The sequence below is a fragment of the Pongo pygmaeus genome, chromosome 15 (genome assembly GCF_028885625.2).
Source record: "Pongo pygmaeus isolate AG05252 chromosome 15, NHGRI_mPonPyg2-v2.0_pri, whole genome shotgun sequence".
Lineage (NCBI taxonomy): Eukaryota > Metazoa > Chordata > Mammalia > Primates > Hominidae > Pongo > Pongo pygmaeus.
In genome coordinates this window covers 68864342-68886289 of record NC_072388.2, presented here as the reverse complement: position 1 = coordinate 68886289, position 21948 = coordinate 68864342, and the positions used below count along the sequence as shown (strand labels likewise).

The window sequence follows — 21948 nt, the reverse complement described above, 5'->3', positions numbered from 1 at the left end:
CATTTGGAGCTCTCAGTACCTTTGGCCGACTTTCATGCATCTTATTGGGGGAGGGAGAGAGAATACAGAGTCCTGATCTCTTTTTTGCATCAATATCTCACCCTTGGGAGCTTAAGAGTCAAGAGCTATGGAGACTCTAACCCTTGCTAGAGGCTGAGGCCAGCAGCTGAGCTGACAGTCGGGTGACACCTGACCCTGCTATTATTCTCACGTACTGACACCAAGACCCAACTCTTGCAGAAGCCAAAGTGATCCTGAATTATCTGACAATCATCCCAAGAAATGAGATGTAGCAGGAAGAGAAGAGTATCTATGCTAGATATATTATTTGCCTCAAACTGGAGTCCAAAACAGGCATCTTTTGATGCCAAACTGTGTGAGTTTGATCTGGAAGTCATTGAGGGAGAATAAACACAGAACACAGCCACACAATGTCATTTTTTTAATAGCATCACTTCCCCTGACTCTATTAACACCTCTTTCCATTGAATTCAATGAGCCACTGAATTGAGTCTTTTGGCAGCTGCAATGCACATTTGGTTGTGCCTGCCGGATACAGAGTTCACAGTCTAAATAGTCCAGCACAGTGTGCTCAGCCCTTCCACACAGGGTGGCTTCATTTTAGGAGTCTTACTGGCTAACAAAGGGAAAGTGAAAAATCAAACATTCCAGGAGGGATGATAGTGAGAACTCAAGTGCATATGGCTTATGTAATATTTTAATATTCAATGTAGATATTAAAATCCTCCCATATTACAAGAGCTGTATCTCTTCTCTGGAGCAAGATAACTGAAAACATTGTGTTTATTTCTCCCATCATCCAGATGAAAATCTTGGACTACCCATCAGGCCCAGCCATCAGCAAAGCAGGTCTGCACTCAAGGAGGGCAAAAAGGTTTTTTGGGGAAGCTTTGCCCTTTTGCAGGTCAAGGACTTCCACAGATTTCCCAGATGTAGTCAGAGAAGCCCATGAGGCATAAAGCCACGTGCAGGGAAGGAATCTTCCTGCAGGGTAGGGTCACTGAGGGTGAAAAGATACAGCTGCTCTGCCACGGGGAGGTCCTAAATGGAAATCTTTATGAAGTGAGAAAAGACAAGATGCCCTGCTGCCAGGAACCACCTGTGAAATCCAGCATGCTCAAAGGCTGAGAAGCCAAGCCAAAGCGAACAGCACCCTCTAACCATCATCTCCGGGCACCTGGGCTCCTGGCTTCTGACTCAGCAAATAAGAGCACCTCTTCTACCAAACACAAGTCCAAGGCCTAGGTCCAAGGTCTACATCAGTTCTGCTTCCAGGCAAGCCCTGGAGCAACACCAGGCCCCACACTGGGCCCTGGGGAGAGAACAAGGTTTCTATATGTGCTCCTGCCTCCCAGTCTCAAGGGGAGTCACACTCCAAATCCCCCTTCACATCTAATAAATTTACTCTGGATAAGTTGAGCCCCTCCTTTTACTTCTCTGGATAGCAATATCCTCTTCTAAAATTGAAGGATATCTGCCTACAAAATCTCGGGACACTTTTTTGTGTAGGTGTAAAACACTTTAAAGGCCTACTAAAGGGCATCTATAATTCCATGAGTGCAAACCATCTTATTCAACTGCTTACTTTTAAAATTGGGTTTACAAAATTAAAATCCTATCAAAGTTTTTAAATTGAAAATAAGGTAAACCTTACAACTCAATAACAAGCAACCTTATTTAAATATGGACAACATATTTTAACAGACATTTCACCAAAGAAGAGATACAGATGGCTAATAAATACATGAAAAGATACCCAACATCATTAATCATTAGGAAGGTACAAATTAAAACCACAACAAGATACTTCTAAACAGCCACTAGAATGGCTAAAATAAAAAGATAGACAATATTAAGTGTTGGTAAGGATGTGGAGGAAATGGAACCCTTGTTCATTGCTGGTGAGAATGTACAACTGGGCATCCACCTTGGAAAGGAGTTTGACAGTCTCTTTAAAAAGCTAAACATCAACTTTTAACCCCAAAATTCCACTCCTAGAATCCATCTAGGAGAATAAAAACATGCCCACACAAAGACATGTATAGAAATATTCACCGCAGCATTATTCATTAAAGCTTCAAACTGAAAATAATCCCAATGTCTGTCAACTGGTGAATAGATAAATTGTGATATATCCATATGATAGAATACTATTCAGCAATTAAAAGGAATGAATAACTAATACATGTGACAATATAGATGAAGAATCTCAAAGACATTATGCTAAGTATAAAAATCCAGATGTAAATATCACATGTTGTATGATTCCATTTATATGAAATGTCCAGTAAGGCTAAATCTGTAGACACAGAAAACAGATCTGGGGGTGCCTAGGGCTATAGGTAGGAGTAGAAAATACCTGTGAATGGATTCAAGGTTGCTTTTTGGGGTGATGGAGATGTTCTCTGGTGACAATTGTACAACACTATGAATTTATTAAATTCATTGGGTTGTATATTTACAATGAGTGAATTTTATGGTATGTAAACTATACTTCAATAAAGCTGTTAAAACAAAAAGGTAGGTGTGCCCAAGTCATCACAAATAAATCATGAAGCAGCAGCAGCTAGATTATTTGAGTGGTCCTTAATTTGGGGGAAGACTCTTCCACTGTTTTAAAGAAAAATATATCTGAATCTGTATATGCATGTGATGATGTTTGGTGCATATTCTTCATGATTCTTTTGGACCTCAGAGAGTATTTCTCTTTAATACTATCATAATCTTCCAGATTAAAAGGAAGAGGATAAACACTGAAAAAAAAAGCCAATTCAAAGATTATCCTTTTTCTTACAGAGAGGGAGAAAAAAGGCAAATTTGGAAACATGAAAACAAACAACAAGTAAGGCAAACTGAAAGAATTCTCAAGGAGGATGTCAAGAGCAACGGTAATAATAGTATTACCACACTTTGCAACACTCAGTTCCTGGCAGGTAGCTTTCCTCATCTATTCTCACCACCAGCCAGGGTGGAGGGAGAAACCAAGCAGATAAAAAGAGAATTGAATAACAATGCAAGTAAGTGATTTGATCAAGGTCCCAGAGGCAGCAAGCAGCTTTGGAAACTGCCTGGTCCCAGAGCCCTGGCATTTGGCCTCCGGAGATTCCCCAACCCCCAGTCACGCCTTGTCCTTGCAGGTGCAGCCCCAGAAAGTTGCAGCCCCCGCATGGGCTCTGTGAGCCTATACAGACAGTAGGTTTGTGTGACAGCACAATTCCTTGCCCTGCGAGAAGGCCTGGCCCACGCACAGACAGCTGGAAGTCACTTCGACCCCCGATGACACCGTTCAAAGCCTCCTCTGTTTGGCTTTTTGATTCCTGATTGACATTCGCTGGCGAGGAGAGATAAATGCCAGGCTGAGGACAATGTTGATCCGCTCAGACTTTTCTCAGGGAAAGACTTTTCAGAATAACAAACAAAACAAAACAAAAACCCAAAAACATTGGTGTGCTTAAGGGACTGAATAGAGCCCAAGAGGTCCAGGGACGCAGGGCCAGGCCTTTCAAGGGGCTGGCAAGTCCATTGAGGAGTTAATTGTTTGGGTGTACAATGAGTTTATTCTGGCCACATACAAAGAGCTTTCTCTTCCAGGTCCTTCAAAAGCAAATGTCTCAAAGGGGCCCAGAGGAGGAATCTGTATTAATGGCATCTCTTGGGGTCTCTGAGACTGAGAAGCCTTGGAGAATGAGGAAAAAAGAAACCACTTCCCCCATCCTGAGATGTAGAAGGTCTGTCAACAATCCCAAGTCCCCTTTAATTCTTGGGCTCTCCCCAAACCATGTCCATCACTGGTGACCCTCCCTCATATTCTTTCAGGCTGCCATTGTCCATCTTTGAAAAAGACATGGAGATAAACCTCAGCCTGGTAGAAGTGCTGGAAAGTTCTTTCTTTAAAGGGACCACATTTATGCCAGAGCCACCATCCTCCTCCACATGTGATTCTGAGGCTCAATGAGGAAGTGGAGACAACTCATTCTGGGCATCGTAAGGAGACAACAGTGTCTGTTTGCAAAAGTCCCTTGAGAACCTGCCCTGAATCAGACCCAGAGAAGGATGGAATGCTAGGCCACCTCAACATTTCCTGAGATGCATGCGCCATGACCAGCAAGGCTCAGAAATGGATGGTGAACTGTCCTGATTCTGATCTGTAGGAGCAGAAGTGGTCGGGCATGTCAGGTTCTTTCCAAAGCAGGAGGTCAGTGTTTTATATTCCGTATAACTACCTGCATGTTCCCTCCCAAAAGAAGTGAAAACAAGCTGAAAGCTTCCTTTTTGCAGGCAGTTCTCACATCCTTGAGCTGAAGAAGAGCAAAAACAGAAGGCTGGGGAAAAGGCAAACTGGGGACAGAAGAGGAAGAGGAAGCACTGGCAGCAGAGGAGTCTGGTCAGGGTGGGGTTCACACAGAAGACTCAGCTAATGTTTTTTTAACTTTTCATTTTGAAATGATTATAGATTCACAGGAAGTTGCAAAGATAATACAGAGAGGTCCTGTGTACCCCTCACCCAGTTTCCCCCAATGGTAACGGCTTTACAGTTAGCATAATGATATGGGTAAGCCCTGTAATTATCTAGGTGGCATAATTAGTACAAAATCAAAATCAGGACACTGATATTCATATAATCTATGGACCTTATTCAGATTCTACCAGTTTTAAATGCACTCATTTCTGTGTTTTGTTCTCTGCAATTTTATCCATGTGTAGACTCAGGTAAACACCACCACCATCAGCCTAGAACTATTCCATCAGCACAAAGATGTCCCTTGTGCCACTTTTACTGTCACACTTTCCCTCCTCCACCCCATTCCTCACACCTGGCAACCACTAATCTGTTCTCCATCTCTATAATGCTGTCATTTCTAGACTGTTATATAAATGGAATCATGCAATATACAACCTTTTGAAATGGGCTTTTTTCATGTTGCATAATGCCCTTGAGATCCATTCAAGTTGTGGTTGCATATATCAACAATTCATTCCTTTTTATTGCTGAGTATTTTTCCATGGTATAGATGGATAGGGGATCCCATCCCCTATCACACACATCCCCTATATACTCACAGCAGATACCTTCCAAGACCCCCAATGGATGCCTTCAACCGCGGATAGTACCGAACCCTACACATCCTGTTTTTTCCCATACATACCTATGATAAAGGTTTATTTATAAATTAGGCACAGTATAGATGAACAATAATAACTACTAATAAAATAGAACAATTACAACAACGTACTTTTATAAAAGTTATATGAATATTGTCTATCTCTCAGAATATCTGATTGTACTGTATTCATCCTTCTTCATTTTGCAATCTATCCACTTGATAACAGAGCTGGCCCCAAGTCACAGGGAGGGTACACAGCATGGGTATGCTGGACAAAGTCATGATTCACATCCCAGATGGGAGGGAGCAGGACAGTGCGAGATTGCATCACACTACTCAGAATGGCTCACAACTTAAAACTTACAAATTGTTTATTTCTGAAATTTTCCATTGAATATTTTCAGACCGTGGTTGGCCGTGGGTAGGGCAGTACTGCTGTGCCACGGTTTGTTTCATCTACTGAAGGACTTTTGGGGTTTTTTTTCTACTTTTGGCAATTACAGATAAAGCTGCTTCTTGTTCGTGTACAGGTTTTTTGTGTGTGTGGCCATAAATTTTCATTTCTCTGGAATAAATGCTCAGGAGTGCAACTGCTGGATTATATGGTAAATGTATGTTTAGTTGTTTTTCAGAAACTTCCAAAGTATTTTTCCAGTGTGTCTGTACCATGTTACATTCTTGCCAGCAATGTATGAGAGGTCCAGTTTCTCGGCAGCCTCACTATCATTTGGTGTTGACACTACTTTTTCTTTTAGCTCTCCTAATAGATATGTAGTGACATCCTGCCATGGACTTATTTTGCATTTCCTGCAGCTAATGATGCTGAGCCTCTTCTTGTGTGCATATTTGCCCTCTGTTTGTCTGCCTTGGTGAAATGTCTATTTGTGCATTTGGCCAATTTTTTTTTTTTTTTTTTTTTGAGACAGGGTCTCACTCCGTCACCAAGGCTGGAGTGATGATCTTGCTTGCTGCAACCTCCACCTCCTGGATTCAAGTGATTCTTCTGCCTCAGCCTTCCGAGTAGCTGGGATTACAGGTGCACATCACCATGCCTGGCTAATTTTTTGTTTTTGTTTGTTTGAGATGGAGTCTCGCTCTGTCATCCAGGCTGGAGAGCAGTGGCGCGATCTCGGCTCACTGCAACCTCCACCTCCTGGGTTCAAGTGATTCTCCTGCCTCAGCCTCCTGAGTAGCTGGGATTACAGGCACGTGCCACCATGCCTGGCTAATTTTTGTTTTTGTTTTTTTTTTTTAATAGAGATAGGGTTTCACCATGTTGGGTAGGCTGGTCTTGAACTCCTGGCCTCAAGTGGTTCGTCCACCTTAGCCTCCCAAAGTGATGGGATTACAGGTGTGAGCCACTATGCCAGGCCACCATTTTCTAATTAAACTGTTTTTTAACTGCTGAGCTTTAAGAGTTGTTTATATATTCTAGATATGAGTCCTGTGTTGGATAGACGGTTTGCAAATATTTTTTCCCAGGCTGTAGCTTTTTTTTAATTCTCTAACAGCACTTTTTGCAGAGCAAATTTTAAAGTTCAATTTATATATATTATCTTCTAGATCATGTTTTTGGTGGTGAAGATTTTCTCTTGTTTTCTTGTAAAAGTTTTAATAGCTTCACATTTTACATTTAAGTCTATGATCCATTTTGAATTAATTTTCGTATCAGGTCTGAGGTTTAGGTTGAGGCTTTGGGGTTGATTTGTTAATTTTATTTGTTTGGTCTGTGGATGTCCAATTGCTAGAGCACCATTTGTTTGTGGATCTGTTTCTGGGTCCTCTATTCTGTTCCATTGATTTATGTATCTATTACTCCACAAATACCACACTATCTCCAGAACTCTAGCTTTATTCATCTTAAAATCAGGTAAAATGGTTCCTCCCACTTTAGTTTTCTTTTTAAAAATTGTTTCAGCTATTCTTGTTCCATTGCCTATCCAAAGAAACTTGAGAATAAGCAGCCCTTGAATCTCACATCTTTCTTTCTGCAAGCACAGGATCACTGCAATGGAACCTGAAAGCGACAGTTCCTCGGCCTTTACCACACAAGTTCCGTGGCCCTCCGAGCTGGAGACCAGGGGTCAGAAGCAGGCCCAAGGCCTGTCCACCTGTGTGCCCATATCCCTACCTCTCTGCAAGCTGCTGTGCCACACTGGAACTTAGGCCGGGAGCAGGGAGCAAATGAACATATTCTCATTGGCCTGACAAGCTCTGAGCCCTCTCATCTGGACTTCAGTGGCCCCACAAAGGCACTAGTCAGAGGGCTCAGGAACCTGGCAGAGGGCTTTGCTCAGCTCAGGCCAACCGCTCCAAGGGGCTTTCCTTTAGAGGCTCTGGCTACAGGAGCTACCACACAGGGTTGTTTGGAGGGGCCACCTGCCTTCCCTCCCCTGCAGAGGTGGCAACTTCCCAGAGCTTACAGAAGCCTGTTGCTCCGCTGGAGGTTTTCCTCCACCTGAAGATGAATAACCTCCATCATAAAAGGCTAAGAACAATTAGAATGTGAGCTCCAGGAGGTGAGGCCTGGACTCGTACTATTATACTCATCCCTGGGTCCTTAGTGACGATAACAAGCCTGACATTTAGTAAGTTCTCCATAAATATTTGCTGAGTAAAAGCACCAAGCGTAAAATATCAATGGTTACTAATACCACCAGGGATTCAAATGAATCTATGTCTAAGAGGCTTTTTCCAGATCCCTAAATCTTATTTTCTCTCCAGTCCTTGGAGATGAGGATATGGCAGGAAATCAAACTCTCAGTCTAGTGCTGTTCATGCATAAACTTTTCTTCAGAGACCCTGGAATACGGGCCAAAATGGAGGGGGTTGAGTAGCTGGAGCCAAGCTGGTGGAGCAGTTAGCTATGGGAAGGAGGGAGACGTGGTACATGTGTGAGCATGCAAGCACACCCCTTCTGAAACTGACCTCTGCGAAGCTGGTATATGAATATTCCAGGCTTGGTGGAGGCGGCTCGGAGAACCAGAAAGCAAAAGAGCTGCCTCCCTCAGGCTTGGAGCTGCTCAGGCACAGTTCTGTTTCAGCAGGCACAGAATCAAAGTGAATCCTTCTCCAAGAAAAGCCATGTGAGCAGAAGCCAACAGCATGGAGGTCGTCAGCTGCCCATCTCCATCCAAACCCAGCCCAGCCCACCTGATGGCAATGCTAAGAGATCAGCTACAGATTCAGCCTCCCACACCCCCGTGGTTGCTAGGGGAAGAGAAAAAAGAGGTAGCAGGGAAGAGATTTAAGTCATGTGAGCATCAGTGATGTTTCACATGTGGAATGTCCCTCGACAGCCAGCCCAACACGGCTCTGCCAGGCTCAGGGCAATGAAGCACCCCTCCTTCAGGTGTGTTAACACCTCATGAGGGCTGAGGCTGGAGGCCACCCAGTCCCCTTTGTCTGGGATGTTTGCCAGCCATTGCCCCTGTCCTAAGCCTGCCCCTCAGAGCTGCTCCATCCATTGCTTGAGTGACAAGGTCTCCAAGTTGGCAACAACCTGTAGACCCAGCTCTAAAAACAGAGATACAGACAGGGACCTTGGAGAAATAAATATGACTCACTCTTCACTTGGAGCACATACTATGGAACAGCCAGTGGGAGATTTTCTTTTTAAGCTCTGCAAATTAAAGCTGGGTTGGATTTTTGAAGTTCTGCCCCTCTCCAAGACTAGCTTGACAAATACAGAAGCCCATGCAGAAAAGTTTAGCAGAGTATATTAGTATTTTTATTTTTCTCTTACTTTCGTTAAACAACTAACTCCCAGACTTCTTATGGGAAAAACGCAAACCGCAGAAAACTCCTGGTGACCCTAAACTTTCACTTGCCATTTATCACAGCATCACCCCATGGTCTCTGATGTTCTGGGCACTCAGAAGTTAAAAGCTCGCAGAGAACTGCCAGAAATCATTTCACAAGTGCTTTTCCATATCCTTTCATTTAATCACTCTTCACCACTGCCCCCCTTCACCCCACCGGAGGCTAAGAAATTCCTTCCCTCTTTGCACTTCAGAAGCAATGAAGGGCAAGGCCAGCCCCTGAACCTGTGTTCAGTTATCCTGGAAGCTCCTCAAATCACCTATGGTAATTAGCATTGAGACCCCAAAAAGAGTCACATCAGAAAAATCCACAGGCCTTGGTACAGCCAGGTAAAGCTGCTGCAGGATAAGTTCTTGATCTCCGAAACCATTCTGCTTCCAATCTACTTTCCTTTGGATGACTCCAGTGGAAACCAAAACTTTACCTCTATCTCTACCTCTTCAGCCTTCAACTGTTTTAGCAGCACATTTTCAGAGCTAAAGGGGCTATTTGGGGCCCTCTTCCTCTCTTCTGATATTCCTCTGTAGCATCCATAAAACACATGTGAATGCACATGTGCACCATCCCCCTCTCCCAAACACACACACACACACACACACATATCTCTCTTTAAGGGCCAGGACCAAAGGAGAAGAAGGGGAGGGGGCAGCCAGGATGGGATTGCCCCAGATCAATGGATATTTGAAACTCAAACACATGGTCCAGGACCTACACTGCACGTGTTAATTACCACACATGTGCCCATAAAGGAGTTCGTTAAACACAAGAGGCCCAAAGAACAGAGTGAGGAAAGGACATTCCAAGGGATTAAGTAAATAGTCTGAAGTTTTGACCCTCCTCCCCTCCTGGAGCACGTGCATCTGGGTAAGATAACAGTGCCTCCCCCTCCTTCCCCCACTTCTTCCCTGGAGCCCCACACCTGTGGATCCAGGAGCCACAGCCACTCAGGCCTCCTGTCTCAGACCAAACGGCTGTGACCTGTTACCACCCAGCCTCTCTCCCTCCTCCCTTCCTCCTGCTATCTCTCTGGGCCTCCTCCCCCAGCCTCCTTCTGCTCTGCCTTTCTCCTCCTCTCCTTCAGAGAACTAATTCCTGGCTGGCGACCAGACTCTCCGTGGTCACACAATACATCTTTTCATTCCTTCCAGCCTGGGAGGGACAGCCGATCCCTCCCAGCCTGGTCAGTGGAGGATATTCAAAAAGGCAGGAGGCTAGGGAAAGAGAAGGTTGGGTCCCGTCCTTGCCCTGCCGTCCCCCACCACTCACACCTCCAGGCCTCTGGCCCCACCTCTTTTCTGGCCATACCCCTCACCCTGCACAAGGGTGCAGACCAAGCACCTCTTTGTAGCAGGCCTCAGGGAAATAGATGCCTCCTAGGAGAAGCCATGTGCGGGCACAAGCTCAGACAAGGGGCCTTTGTGTCTTCCCACCTGCTGCCTTCCAGAGCACATTCCATTCTTAAGTGGCAGCTGAAAGAGGAACCTTGGCTGGTCGACACAGGATATTACTAATGCCCTCTCGCACCCTGTCCCCATTCAAACCCCAGCTTCCTGGACAGGTGTGGCTTCAGGTGCAGCATCCTACAGGTGGCCCGAACCTGCTCTTCACTGCGCTGCCCACAGCAGACATAGAGAAGAGGATCCAACACCTAATCGGATCCTTCAAAGTACAGGGAAAGAGAGGCCACTAAATAGAATTTAAGACTCCCGGGGAGAATGAGTCCTAGCATTCCCCACCAGAGCCCTGTCCTGACCTTTGCACCAAAGAGGAAGCCTCTGCAGAGCCATCTTGGAGGAAGGGACCCATCCAGGGCAAGGGAGTAAAGAGCTGGGAACTGAGAGCAGCTTATCCCTCTGAGATGAAGGCTTCAGATTCTATCGCCCATTTCCTGCATCGCCCCTGGAGGAATCAGGCTCCTCTACCCTCTTTTGGCTCTGGAAGCTGACCCTAGAGCTAAAAAGGAACAAATGGTACTCACTGCTTGACTGTAAAAGGGAACAAAGGGTGCTCACTGTTGACTGTAAACTGACATCCCCAGCCCCCCTCACCCCCCCACTTCCAGCTGGACCAGTGAGAGCCTGGGATGGCCATGGGTCTGTCTCTCATTGTTGTCCACAGGGTGCAAAGCCACATCCCCCTGGAAAACACTTCTTGTCCAGTTTAAGAACCAGAATCCCATGGCTGGCAGTTGTTTAGTGTGTGTGCACTTTATTCAACGTCATACAATCAGCTCCCTTTGGAGGAGGGGAATCTGGGTGGTCAGTTTTGCATGATTGTTAATTTTCCTTTCCTACTACCAGGACCTCTTGCCCAGGAATAAAGGTGATGTTCCTGAAGATTTCCATTGCAACAGGCAAAACTAAAAGCAGTGCATGCCTGCAGTCCCAGCTATCTGGGAGGCTGAGGTGGGAGAATTGCTTGAGCCCAGGAGTTTCAGGCAAGCCTAGGCAACATAGTAAGATCTTGTCTCTAAAAGATAAAAATTAAAAATGCTCTCCTAGAAAAAAAAAAACACACACACACACACACACGCAATAGAAAACTTGAAGGCATCTTCCTTTTCCAATCCCAGTAAACACACACTACTCACAGCATTGGTGATTTCAGGTCTTTGTAGATTCTCTCCCCACTTTCCCACCTAGGAGGGAACCACCCACACTTATGGTAGTCTCCTTATGCCCTGGGAAGGACCTGAAGAAGCACTTACTCCCCTTTCCAACTACTTTCTCATTTTTGCCCAGGGAAAGAGCAGTAGCCCATCTGGCCCATTGGTCCCTGTTTTCTGGTGGGTGGTGGTATCACCTGTTCCACTTCCACATCTTCTTGGAGCACCTGCATTTGGGGGCAGCAGGTTCTCCAGATCCTTATCTCCTGCATTCAGAGTGGTTGACTTCGCCTCTTCTTCCCATCCCACGGCATAAGCACTGGAGGCAGGGCCCAGGGCTTTACCTTGGTCTCCCTGCACCTGTGTGTGCAGGACAAGCCTGTGAACTTCACAATGACCCTCAGCAAGCCCAAGGCTCCACATGGGCCCTGATGAGCATGTAGTTTCCAAGTCCTAGATGCAGGTGGGAAGCCTCAAACTCAGCCTGAGATGGGAGTCCTGGAGAGGCTGCACATGAGATGAAATGCACACTTGCTTTCCATTCAACTACTAGCTCTGCACATATGCTGTCCTGGAGGTCAGTGGCAGTGAATCTTAAGCCTCCAACTGTCTTCCATGCTAAAAACTATGGTCAGCATATTCCAGGGACCTATTGCTCATGTTGGCTGGTCCAATAAACAGCCCTCAGACAGATACCAGCTACATCAGTTGTGGGGCCCAGTGTAAAGTAAAAATGCAGGGTCTTTTGTTCAAAAAGCAGGGAAAAGTGCCATTAAAGGCACTAAAATACAACACTTTGTCCTTTATTCCATAGTCTCTCTCTCTTACCTTGTCATGGTGTTATTTTAATTTGCTACTTAGTATTGTCCTAGATAAAGAAAAATAAAAATTTTAAGCATGCTGTGGAAGCCACATAGTACATCTCACAAAAGCTTTGTGCTAATGAGGTGACAAGGTTCAGCAGACACTCATATGATGTGTCTCTCCTCCACTCCCTTGTATCTTCACTGCCCCATCAGACTCAAAGACAGAATTATTCAGAATTTCAGGATAACAACTGCACAGGTCGCATGACCACAAAGCCAGCCTCGCCTTAGTAAAGAGAATCTGGATGTGCTGGGACTATTATGAAGGAGAATCAGCAAGGGGGGATAAATGCCCAAATGTGCTTTTACAACAAGAGAGCCAAGGGCAGACTTCGGCACCCTACCTTCCTCATCCTCTCTGGTTTAATGCTGGCTACACTGGTAGTTGATTGACCGAGCTCCCCAGGGAACCAATATTCCTAGGGCTCACATTCTAAAGGTGCTTCTCAGCTCTGGGCTCTATACTCACTCACCTCCCTCAGGAATTCTGGGAGCTTGGTGTCCATCACTGTATGAGCCTTACTTACCTCGGGTGAGTCAGAGAGGAAACACAGAATAAGAATGGAGAAGATGTTCTGCGGGACACCTTAGGCTTTCACCCCAGGCTCCTTCTATCTCATCTAAGAAATCCTGCTTGGACCATCTTTGGAAGCAAACATTTAGATAAAGCATAAAACTCCACTCACCTTTCCTTCCTGAGTTACCCTGGCTCAAGGGCTTGTCGGTGACTGAACCTTGGGTGAGAAGGGAAACAAAAACATAGCCATTCAGAATGCATTGCGGTTGGTTTCTTTCAAAGAGTTGGCAAAACCTGATGTTATGAGCATATGGTCATGTATAGATGTATTGTATACACATCTAAGGATATTATATACAATGTTAGTACATATACACATGTTGAGTGGGGTTTGTTTAACATCAATGTCACTGATAACCCAGCATTGTTAAGATGAACTATGATTTCTAGGTTCCCTGGTAAGAGTCTTGACCACATTTTTACAAAGCTCCACACTCATATAACTCCCTTGTTGAACATTCCAATATCTGCCCCTCACCTTTACACCCCCATCTCCCCAACTTCTCACCAGTTCCATGTTCGGAGCCATATTCAGTCAGCAAGGCCAACTGAAAAGAAACTCCCTTTTACTGCAAAGGCAATGATTGACATCCCTTGCTGGTTAGGACAGGAAATCAGCGATTTTCCATCTGCATTAAGTAGAAAATTGTTGGCCCAATTGTACTGAATGGGCCAAAATAGTCTAAGGCATGGAAACAATTTTCTAGACACAGCCTGTTCCTCCAGGAGCGGGTAGCAGGTATGTTTGCCCAAGCATTTGCGCCCTGCATATACTAGGGTACTCTGTGCATCCCCTCCTCCAGTCCTGACCCTGTGGCACCTGTCTTCTGCTGAGGTCCAGCCTCACACAGGCAGGGTACAATCAGTGCACGCACAGAAGGGCATCTGTAGAGTCCCGCCAAAAGAAAAGAATCTCTATTTCCCTAATCCATGTCATATTCCTTCTCCATATACCAGTTTTGTGAGAACTCAAACATATTATCCTGTATGGCTTGTTTCTAGTCGTTTGTTTGCTTTAAATGAAACTTTCCAGGTCATTTAAAAGGAGGGCTAATTCCTGTACCTCCCTACCCCAACCCCAATTAAGGTTTCTAGTTTCCATGTAAACCACAAATAAAGTAAACTTCCCTTTCGACCTGTAAATTTGAGTTTCCTGATGTAGATTCTTATAGCCCTTTCCACTTTCTTTTTCCTTCATGTAACAGAGCAAGTAGAAAAAGCTATGATAGCAAGACTGTCAGCCTTTGGAATTTCCCATAGGTTTTAGCATAATGTTTTATACTTTGCACTTAAAATGAAAAATAAGTAAATCAATAAAACCCTATGCACACAGATATGAAGAAATATGAATCAGCTGATGGGTGAGACAGGCTTTTTTGAGAGAGCTGAGCCACACAGTGAATTAAGGGAGCGACTCAGAGTCCTTTACCATCTGAATGGAGGTGGACACTGTGGGGCTTGTAAAAATCCCTAATCCACAATCCCATGAAATGGACCTAAAAAGCACAATTTCTCTATGTTTATTAAGTTGGGAATAGAAAGGACTTAATTTTTGCTATGGCCTAACCCAATGGATCACTATAAAGCAATAGTTTGCTAACTTGTCTAATCATTAGAATCACCTGAGAGACTTCATAAAAACAAGGACCTCAGGTCTCCCTCCAGGCCTCCTGGATCAGAATATACAAGAGGAAGCCTCGATATCTGGGTTCTCTTTAATTTCCCAGACATTGCTGTTGATCAGTCAGATTTAAGGGCCACTGTTACGAAAATTTTCCATTTCTCTACATCACATTCTTCAGGGGTGGTGAGTATATGACACAGAAGCCACCATTCTCCTCTCCTGCTCCCATGAAAAACATCACTAACTGATAACTACAGCCTTTGATGCTGAGCTCCCAGGTGGTCTCAAAATCCATCTCAATAAAGCACTTCAAGAGCCACTAGCAATCAGAATCAGCACACAAGCTAGTAACTTATACGCCACCACAGCTCTATGAGGTTACAGCCAGTGCTTAGAAGGAGAGCATTGAACCAAAAATCTAAACTCAAAATCTGTAAATACACACATGGCATACACTGTCATGCCTTATCATTTGTTGACTTCCGAGCAAGCATGTTAGAGTAGAATCCTCCCTGACCTAGAAAAAGGTTCATCACCACCACCAACCTTCTAAAGGTTCTCCCACAAGATGCAGGAGACCAACCAACGGGTCTCTCTCCAACCCTTTTCATTCTTCCCGTCCCTCCCTACGGTACCTGAACATACAGGAGTTTTATTCTGCACAGAAGAGCCACTGATGGGCTTCCCATCCGGGGTGACACACCAGCAGTACCCAGTGTAAGTATGGCACTGCACCTGTTCAGGGAAGTGAAAAGGGAAGAAAACCATAAGTCTCGGTCACAATATCAAGACTCATCTCCAACCCCTTTCAAAGCATCACCCATACGATGAAAGAGCATCTTCCACCTCTCATCCCCACATCTGTCTCCAGAGTGTCTCTCATGGGTGGTCCAGTCAGTGAACAGCACTGGGTACATGTTTGCTGTGGGACTCCCATGCAAACCACAGCAGTTTACCCACTTCTCTCTTATTCCTCTTCACACTTAATACCTGTATTATACTGTGTTTTTCCTGAGATGGTTCTCACCAATACCTGTACATTTGTTTTCTCTAGCACTGGCATACACTCCCATCCAACTGTACAAAATTCTAACCCACCCTAATTTTGAGACACAGTTTCAGTCTATCACCCAGGCTGGAGTGCAGTGGCATGATCTCAGCTCACTGCAACCTCTGCCTCCTGGGTTCAAGCGATTCTCCTGCCTCAGCCTCCGAAGTAGCTAGGATTACAAGCGTGCACCACCATACCCGGCTGATTTTTGTATTTTTCGTAGAAATGGGTTTCGCCATGTTAGCTGGGGTAGTCTTGAAGTCCTCACCTCAAGTGATTCACCTGCCTCGGCTTCCCAAAGTACTGGGATTACAGGCGTGAGCCACTGCACCCAGTCAAAAATTCTAACCCTTGAACTAATTTGGCAAGTACAAGTTGGAATGTTGCCACTGCAGATTGAAATGACATTTCTTTAACAAGCAGAGACAATTGGTAAGCTTTTCTTCTTTGTCTAGCTTCTCCCAGCATCCATTCATAGATCAGCTTGCCTATTGATCTTGTGACTCTCTTGAGATGAGGGCACACATGATGGGATTAAGGCAAGGGTAAAACCTGCAGGTTTTATTTCTAGATGCCCCGCTGCACCACTGTGTGATCTTCCTGAAGCCTCCAAGATCAGGTCTGCCTGCCTGGGAATAGCAAAAAGGAATGAGGCTTTTTTCATCCTTCAGGATAGCTCTTCTTTCTCTTCCAGTAGCTGTCACCCTACCCACCACCTCCCACCCCACCCCACTATCCTGCTTTCAATCTGGAGTTCCCAAACACACATTAAGGCCTACTTCCCTGCTTAGAATCCTTCAGTGATTCGCGTTGGGATCTAGGATAGAGATGAAACTCATTGGTATGCACAAGGTCCTCTGTGATCTGCCTCCATCTATTCCCGCAGCCTCATTTCATGCCCGTGTCCCAGCACACACCCTCCACTCTGGCCACAGAACCCTTTGATGCTCCCAAACACATTCTAGTTTCTCCTGATTCTGAGCCTTTGTTTGCTCCAACCATTCCATTTGTCTGGAATGCCCTTCCCCAACCCATCTCCCACCCACTCCTAATCCCTCGTATTCCCCTCCTCCTTTGTGATACACCTCCTCAAAGCAGTCCCAGCCTCCCCTGCCTCCTTCCTCTGATCCTCCCACACACCCTGGGGCCCCCAAAATCAGAGCCCTTATCACTGTGAGCTCTAGCTGTTGATTCATCCAGTCCATTCCCCCCTCTCAAGATTGTGACCTCAGGGACTGCATGCTAGTTATTTCTACATTCCCAGAATCTGACATAATGCCTGACATTCATTGTAGGTGATTGATGGGTTGAATAAAGGGATCCATTATCATATTTTCTCAATTCCTGATCTCCGTCAATTATAAAAATGCAATGTCAATTTAAACAACCCCACTACATTAAATGTAGATCTCAATTACAAGACATGTGCCAATTGCAAAGATATTAAAGTGTGAAGAAAATGTGCCTCTTGAAATCAAGGACATATTGAAATCAAGGCTAGACAGTAATAGCATACAAACTGAGTGGTAAGGGATGGAAGGGAGCAGTGAGAGGAGAGATCTGACAGCCTTGGTGAAATCCAAAAGTTATCACAAAGGCAGAAAAGCTGTAAAAAGGCTTCTGCTCTCGTGTGGGCACCAAACACCGTCATTTTCCCCAAGACAAGTTGTTTCGCTATGGACCTATCGACAGAAATCAAGGATAAGACAAGATAGGGGGAACCTTGTTCCTACCACGAAGGTGCAGGCTGTATAAATGAGGCATTTCCCGCAGCTCCTGCATCTGAGACCCTGCTCGGGTCTTCTGATCAATGCCTTTACCCCAGTACCACGTCCCACGTCCACTTCATCTCAAGGCCATGGTTGCTACCCCAAATGTTCATCCAAGAGCAATATCTTGGGGTCAGATCAACGCTACTTTCTGAGGAGCCTTAATGGTGGAATGGAAAAAAATCCAGATAGACCTGGATTTGAATCCTGGTCCAGCCGGTTATGAACTAGATACATCGCTCAGCTCTTTGAGCCCATCTATAAAATGGGGATAACAATGTGAAACCTGAAGGTAAGAAGTCCATTGTTTGGCACCCAGTGAAGGCTGGATTTGGAGTGGCGGTGGTGAGGATTGTTCTCAGCTGTGCCAGAAACGCCTGGCAAGCTGGCCTTTTCCAGGGCCATATCTCCTCTAGTAACCTCCACAGACTTGGGTGGGAAATGCTGCTGGAAATGTGGAGCTGATCCCTTCAGACTCCATCCACCCTAGAGGGGATATTTCCTAGAGACAGTTCCTCGCCAGTGGCAGCAATTTTACTGGCAGGCTGCTTTCTCCTCCTTGGCCAATAATCACCTCTGGGGAAACATGTCCCAGGAGCTGAATGGCCACTCTGACTCCCTCCCAGGGCCCTTGACTCCCATGGCCAAGGCAGGCCTCTGTCTCCATGAGGACTGTGCCCTCAAGTCCATCGCCCGAGGCTGTGTCTCTGGCCCGGTGCTGTGCTGCGGGAGCCGGGCACTGCAGTTAAGCAGGCTGCAGAGAACGGGCTGGTTCAAAAGCATGCACAGAGTGCCAGCCAAGGCTAGTGGGGACAGAAGCAAATTCATGAGTAAGAGGCTAAGCCCAAAGCTTTGTTTCTGGGGATATAATCTGACATCTGGGCTCAGAGGGTCCCAAGGGCCACATTCTCACTGAGTGTGCCCATTGTATCCCAGTGGGCACATGAACACTGTCTCCCAGCCCCAGGCTGGCCAAGAGGCCCAAACACAGCTCCTTTCTCCCCAGAGCCCTCAGCATTTTTCTCAGTCCAGGCTCCAAAGAAGACAGCCCAGATTACAAAAAACTCCTTCCAAGTCCTATAAAACTGAAATCGAATGAGGAATTGTTGCCACGTGCCTGTGAGGGCTGGGGTATACAATAATGGCACACCTGCCCCAGGTGTGCCGCAGGGATGGGGACAGCCATTGGCAAAAGGCGGCACAGAAGACCCAAGCAAGGTCTCAGATCCAGGAGCTGAGGAAAGTGGCCGAGCACAGGCTCTTAGCTGAAGGAGCCCCTAGTAAATCAGCCCATGATTCCACAATGAGAGGTTGTTTCTAAGTTGCCTAGGGAGTTTTCAAGGTGACTTCTTGCAGAAAAAGAAGTTACATGGAGACAGTCTGCAGCCGGCCTTCCAGCACTTCCCAGCTCCGCCACTTAACTCCTTCTGCAGCCTTGAAAAGCTTTTTAATCACACTAAGCCACAGCCTGTCTGTATCTTTTTAAAAACGGAAGATAATCATGACAATAATACCTATCTTAGTTGTTAAGAGAATTCAATTTGATCATGTAAATAAAGCACTTAGCTCACAGGGTAAGTGCCCAGTTAACTTTCAGCTATTTATTTTTATTATCATTGTGTTATATTTTAGCAAACTATTTGTACACTCAAAAATGCCAGAGCCAGATTATCTGATGAGGACAAAAGAACATCCTATTCTGAGCAGCCTGAGGGGAAGGGGCAGTCTAAAGTCAGCAAAACGTTTGAAAACGTTTGGGTGGAAGAAGGAGATGTTTGTTTTCACATAGAAGTAGTTCTATTGCCAGCAGAGGACAGAAACGTTTCTTGTAGAAAAGCAATCAGGGTATAAATTCTTTGAATTGATGGTTTCTATATACATGATCAAGATGTAAACTCTACCTGGCTTAGCTTCCTCCCTTGCAGATTTGTCCTTTTAAATTAATAAGTAATACCCTTCCTTTTTCCCTAAGAGCCTCAAGTGGGTCAACTTTCAGACTTAATCTCTGAGAAAACCCAGGACCAAGAGGATCCATGAGGCAATTGGCCATTTCAAATATCTCCCTGTGCAGTTCTCAAAACTCAGGGTTGTTCTGGCCTAAAAGGTACAGATACAAACAGTGAAATCTGCTTCTATCCCACTGCTCCTATCCCACTGAAGGATAGGATCCCACTGAAGCATCCTAGGAAGGCTGAAGTGTCAACAGATGGCTCTTCCTTAAGGGACAAAAAGTGTTTACTCATCAACCTAAGTGAGGTTACCTTCTGCTTATATTGTAACTGTACTGTAGAATGTAACTGGGGGGAGTGGGGCCAGGTGCAGTGGCTCATGCCTGTAATCCCAGCACTTTGGGAGGCCGAGGCAGGCAGATCACTGGAGGTCAGGAATTCGAGACCAGCCTGGCCAACATGATGAAACCCCGTCTCTACTAAAAATACAAAAATTAGCAGGCGTGGTGGCAGATGCCTGTAATCCCAGCTACTCGGGAGGCTGAGGCAGGATAATTGCTTGAAGCCAGGAGTTGGAGGTTCCAGTGAGCCGAGATCACACCACTGCACTCTAGCCTGGGCAATAAAGTGAGATTCCGTCTCCAAAAAAAGGAATGTAACTAGGAGTCTCAAAGGTCCTTTAAGGCAGTGTGTTCCTAGATAAGTAAGTTTCATGTCTGCCTCATACACTTTAATATTTTTGGCAAGAAGCCCTTTACATAAACAGCCTAGTGGTATATTTCAGGCCAACCTCCATCCAAATAAAGACAGATCTGAATTATTTTAATCCTGCTAATCTTCAACATTAGCCCAAATTCTGAACACCTGGAAGGATGTGGCAGGCTAGCACTCCCAACAAGGCAGGTGAGCAACCGATGAGCAGAGAAACCTCAGTTCCTGGGGGTAAAGCAAGTCAGGGAGTAAAGGGGAAGAAAGCAAAGAGAGAAATGGGGCCGACAGATGAACAACGCATATGGACAACTATCACCCGCAGGTGCCATGTCCAACGCAAAAAATACCAGCTTCCACTTTCACGAGGGCTTCTCAGTCACCGTCAAAGGTCTATGCATTATCTCACTTGGGCCTCAAAGCCACCCTGTGTGCAGATCTTTTATAGGAGAGGTACAGAGAGCGGAAGTTATGTGTTCAAAGCCAGTTAATAACAGCACAGGACATTGGAATCCCAATATCTAAGCAATCATAAAATTTCAGAACTGATGGACTGGAAAAATCCTTAGAGGTCACCAATCTAACCCAAACACTTCAAAAATGAGGAAACTGAGGCCCAGAGACAGAGTAGTAGTTGGCTCCCAGTACCTTGTCCCGGCAGATGGAAAGCTCTCAGACCTCGAGGAAGGAGGAAGAGACAGGAAGTGACTGAGTCTCTTTGAGCCTTATAATTTTCTGGAAAATAGAACTCTTTGGGGTCATGTAAATATGCCCACCAGGGAAGCAGCTGGAAGAGAGTCTATTGCTCCCATTTCAATGAGAGGCCTTTTCTGGAGTAGCATTGGGGCCTCCACCTGCTGCGGGCTGCCCTGCTTCCCCTGGGATGTTCTCTGGGGGTTTCTATGGCAGGGGTGAGGCCTCACCTCCCAGAGTCGCTTCTTTGTTGCTTGTTCTTTCACTCTCTTACCAATCACCCCTGCTTTCCTAGGAAACCAGAGAGGAAACCAGTCTCTCTGCAGGTGCCCACTTTCTTCTCTTTTCTCCAGAAATGTGAGGCTGCTGTTCTCTCCAATTGGATACACTGATGAATGAATGCAGCTTGTATTCTGTGAGGTGTGAATAGAAATAATGAGGGATAAAATTGTCCTCTGGCCAAATAACTTTGGAAATATTGGGTTAAACAAAGTTAAAAGATTTCTTTACTGCAAAACTTCTCCTAGCTTTACATCACCTCCCACCTGAGTTCCTATTATTCTTCCCTATTTTGACATGAAAAAAAATTCTGATCCCTTCAATTTTGCAGAAGAGTTTAGTTGACTGACCTGCCAGGTCACCTCCCAGCATGTTACGTGCACTCACAGAGCAGTGGCAAAAGCCCTAAATGTATGTCTTAATGGCTCTGCCTGAAAGTTTCCTGAGTAAATGTCTGTTGTGGGCCTACTGTGTGCCTAGCCACCTGATTGGACATTAGCTCTTGTCTCATAAAATCCTAAAAAGTGGTGTTTTCCTCCTCAGAGATCAATTGAACCCCCTTCCCAATGTAGGAACACTCCTTCCCATCCCTATGGCACAGCTGATAGATATCCACTCAGTCTCTGCTTACCCACTTTCCGGGATGGGAAGTTAAGTCCTCTTCGAGTCAGACATTCTGTCTGTGAGCTACTCTACTTGTCAAAAGTTCTTCCCTATTTCGAGTCAGAATCCTACTCTTTATATACTGTACGCAGTGATCCTGGGTCAGCTCTGTGGGACTACACATAAAAGACTATTATCATTCACAGACAAAGGTTTGGATCTGGCTCTCAGGTATCCCTTTGGTCATCTTTTTATTATTATTATTTTTTTTTTTTT

At 45.3% G+C, this 21948-nt stretch overlaps 1 protein-coding gene across 4 annotated transcripts in view; it reads right to left on the bottom strand.

Annotated features, from left to right (window-relative positions):
- The window catches only part of SMOC1 (SPARC related modular calcium binding 1), a 148504-nt gene that overhangs the window by 41299 nt on the left and 85257 nt on the right, over window positions 1-21948 (bottom strand). For all 4 annotated transcript variants that reach the window (XM_054449026.2, XM_054449028.2, XM_054449029.2 and 1 more), the window contains exons 4-5: window positions 15256-15355; window positions 13106-13153 (exon numbers count right to left, since the gene is read on the bottom strand). In XM_054449026.2, the coding sequence (XP_054305001.1) occupies window positions 13106-13153; window positions 15256-15355 (148 nt within the window). The remainder of the gene's footprint in view (window positions 1-13105; window positions 13154-15255; window positions 15356-21948) is intronic.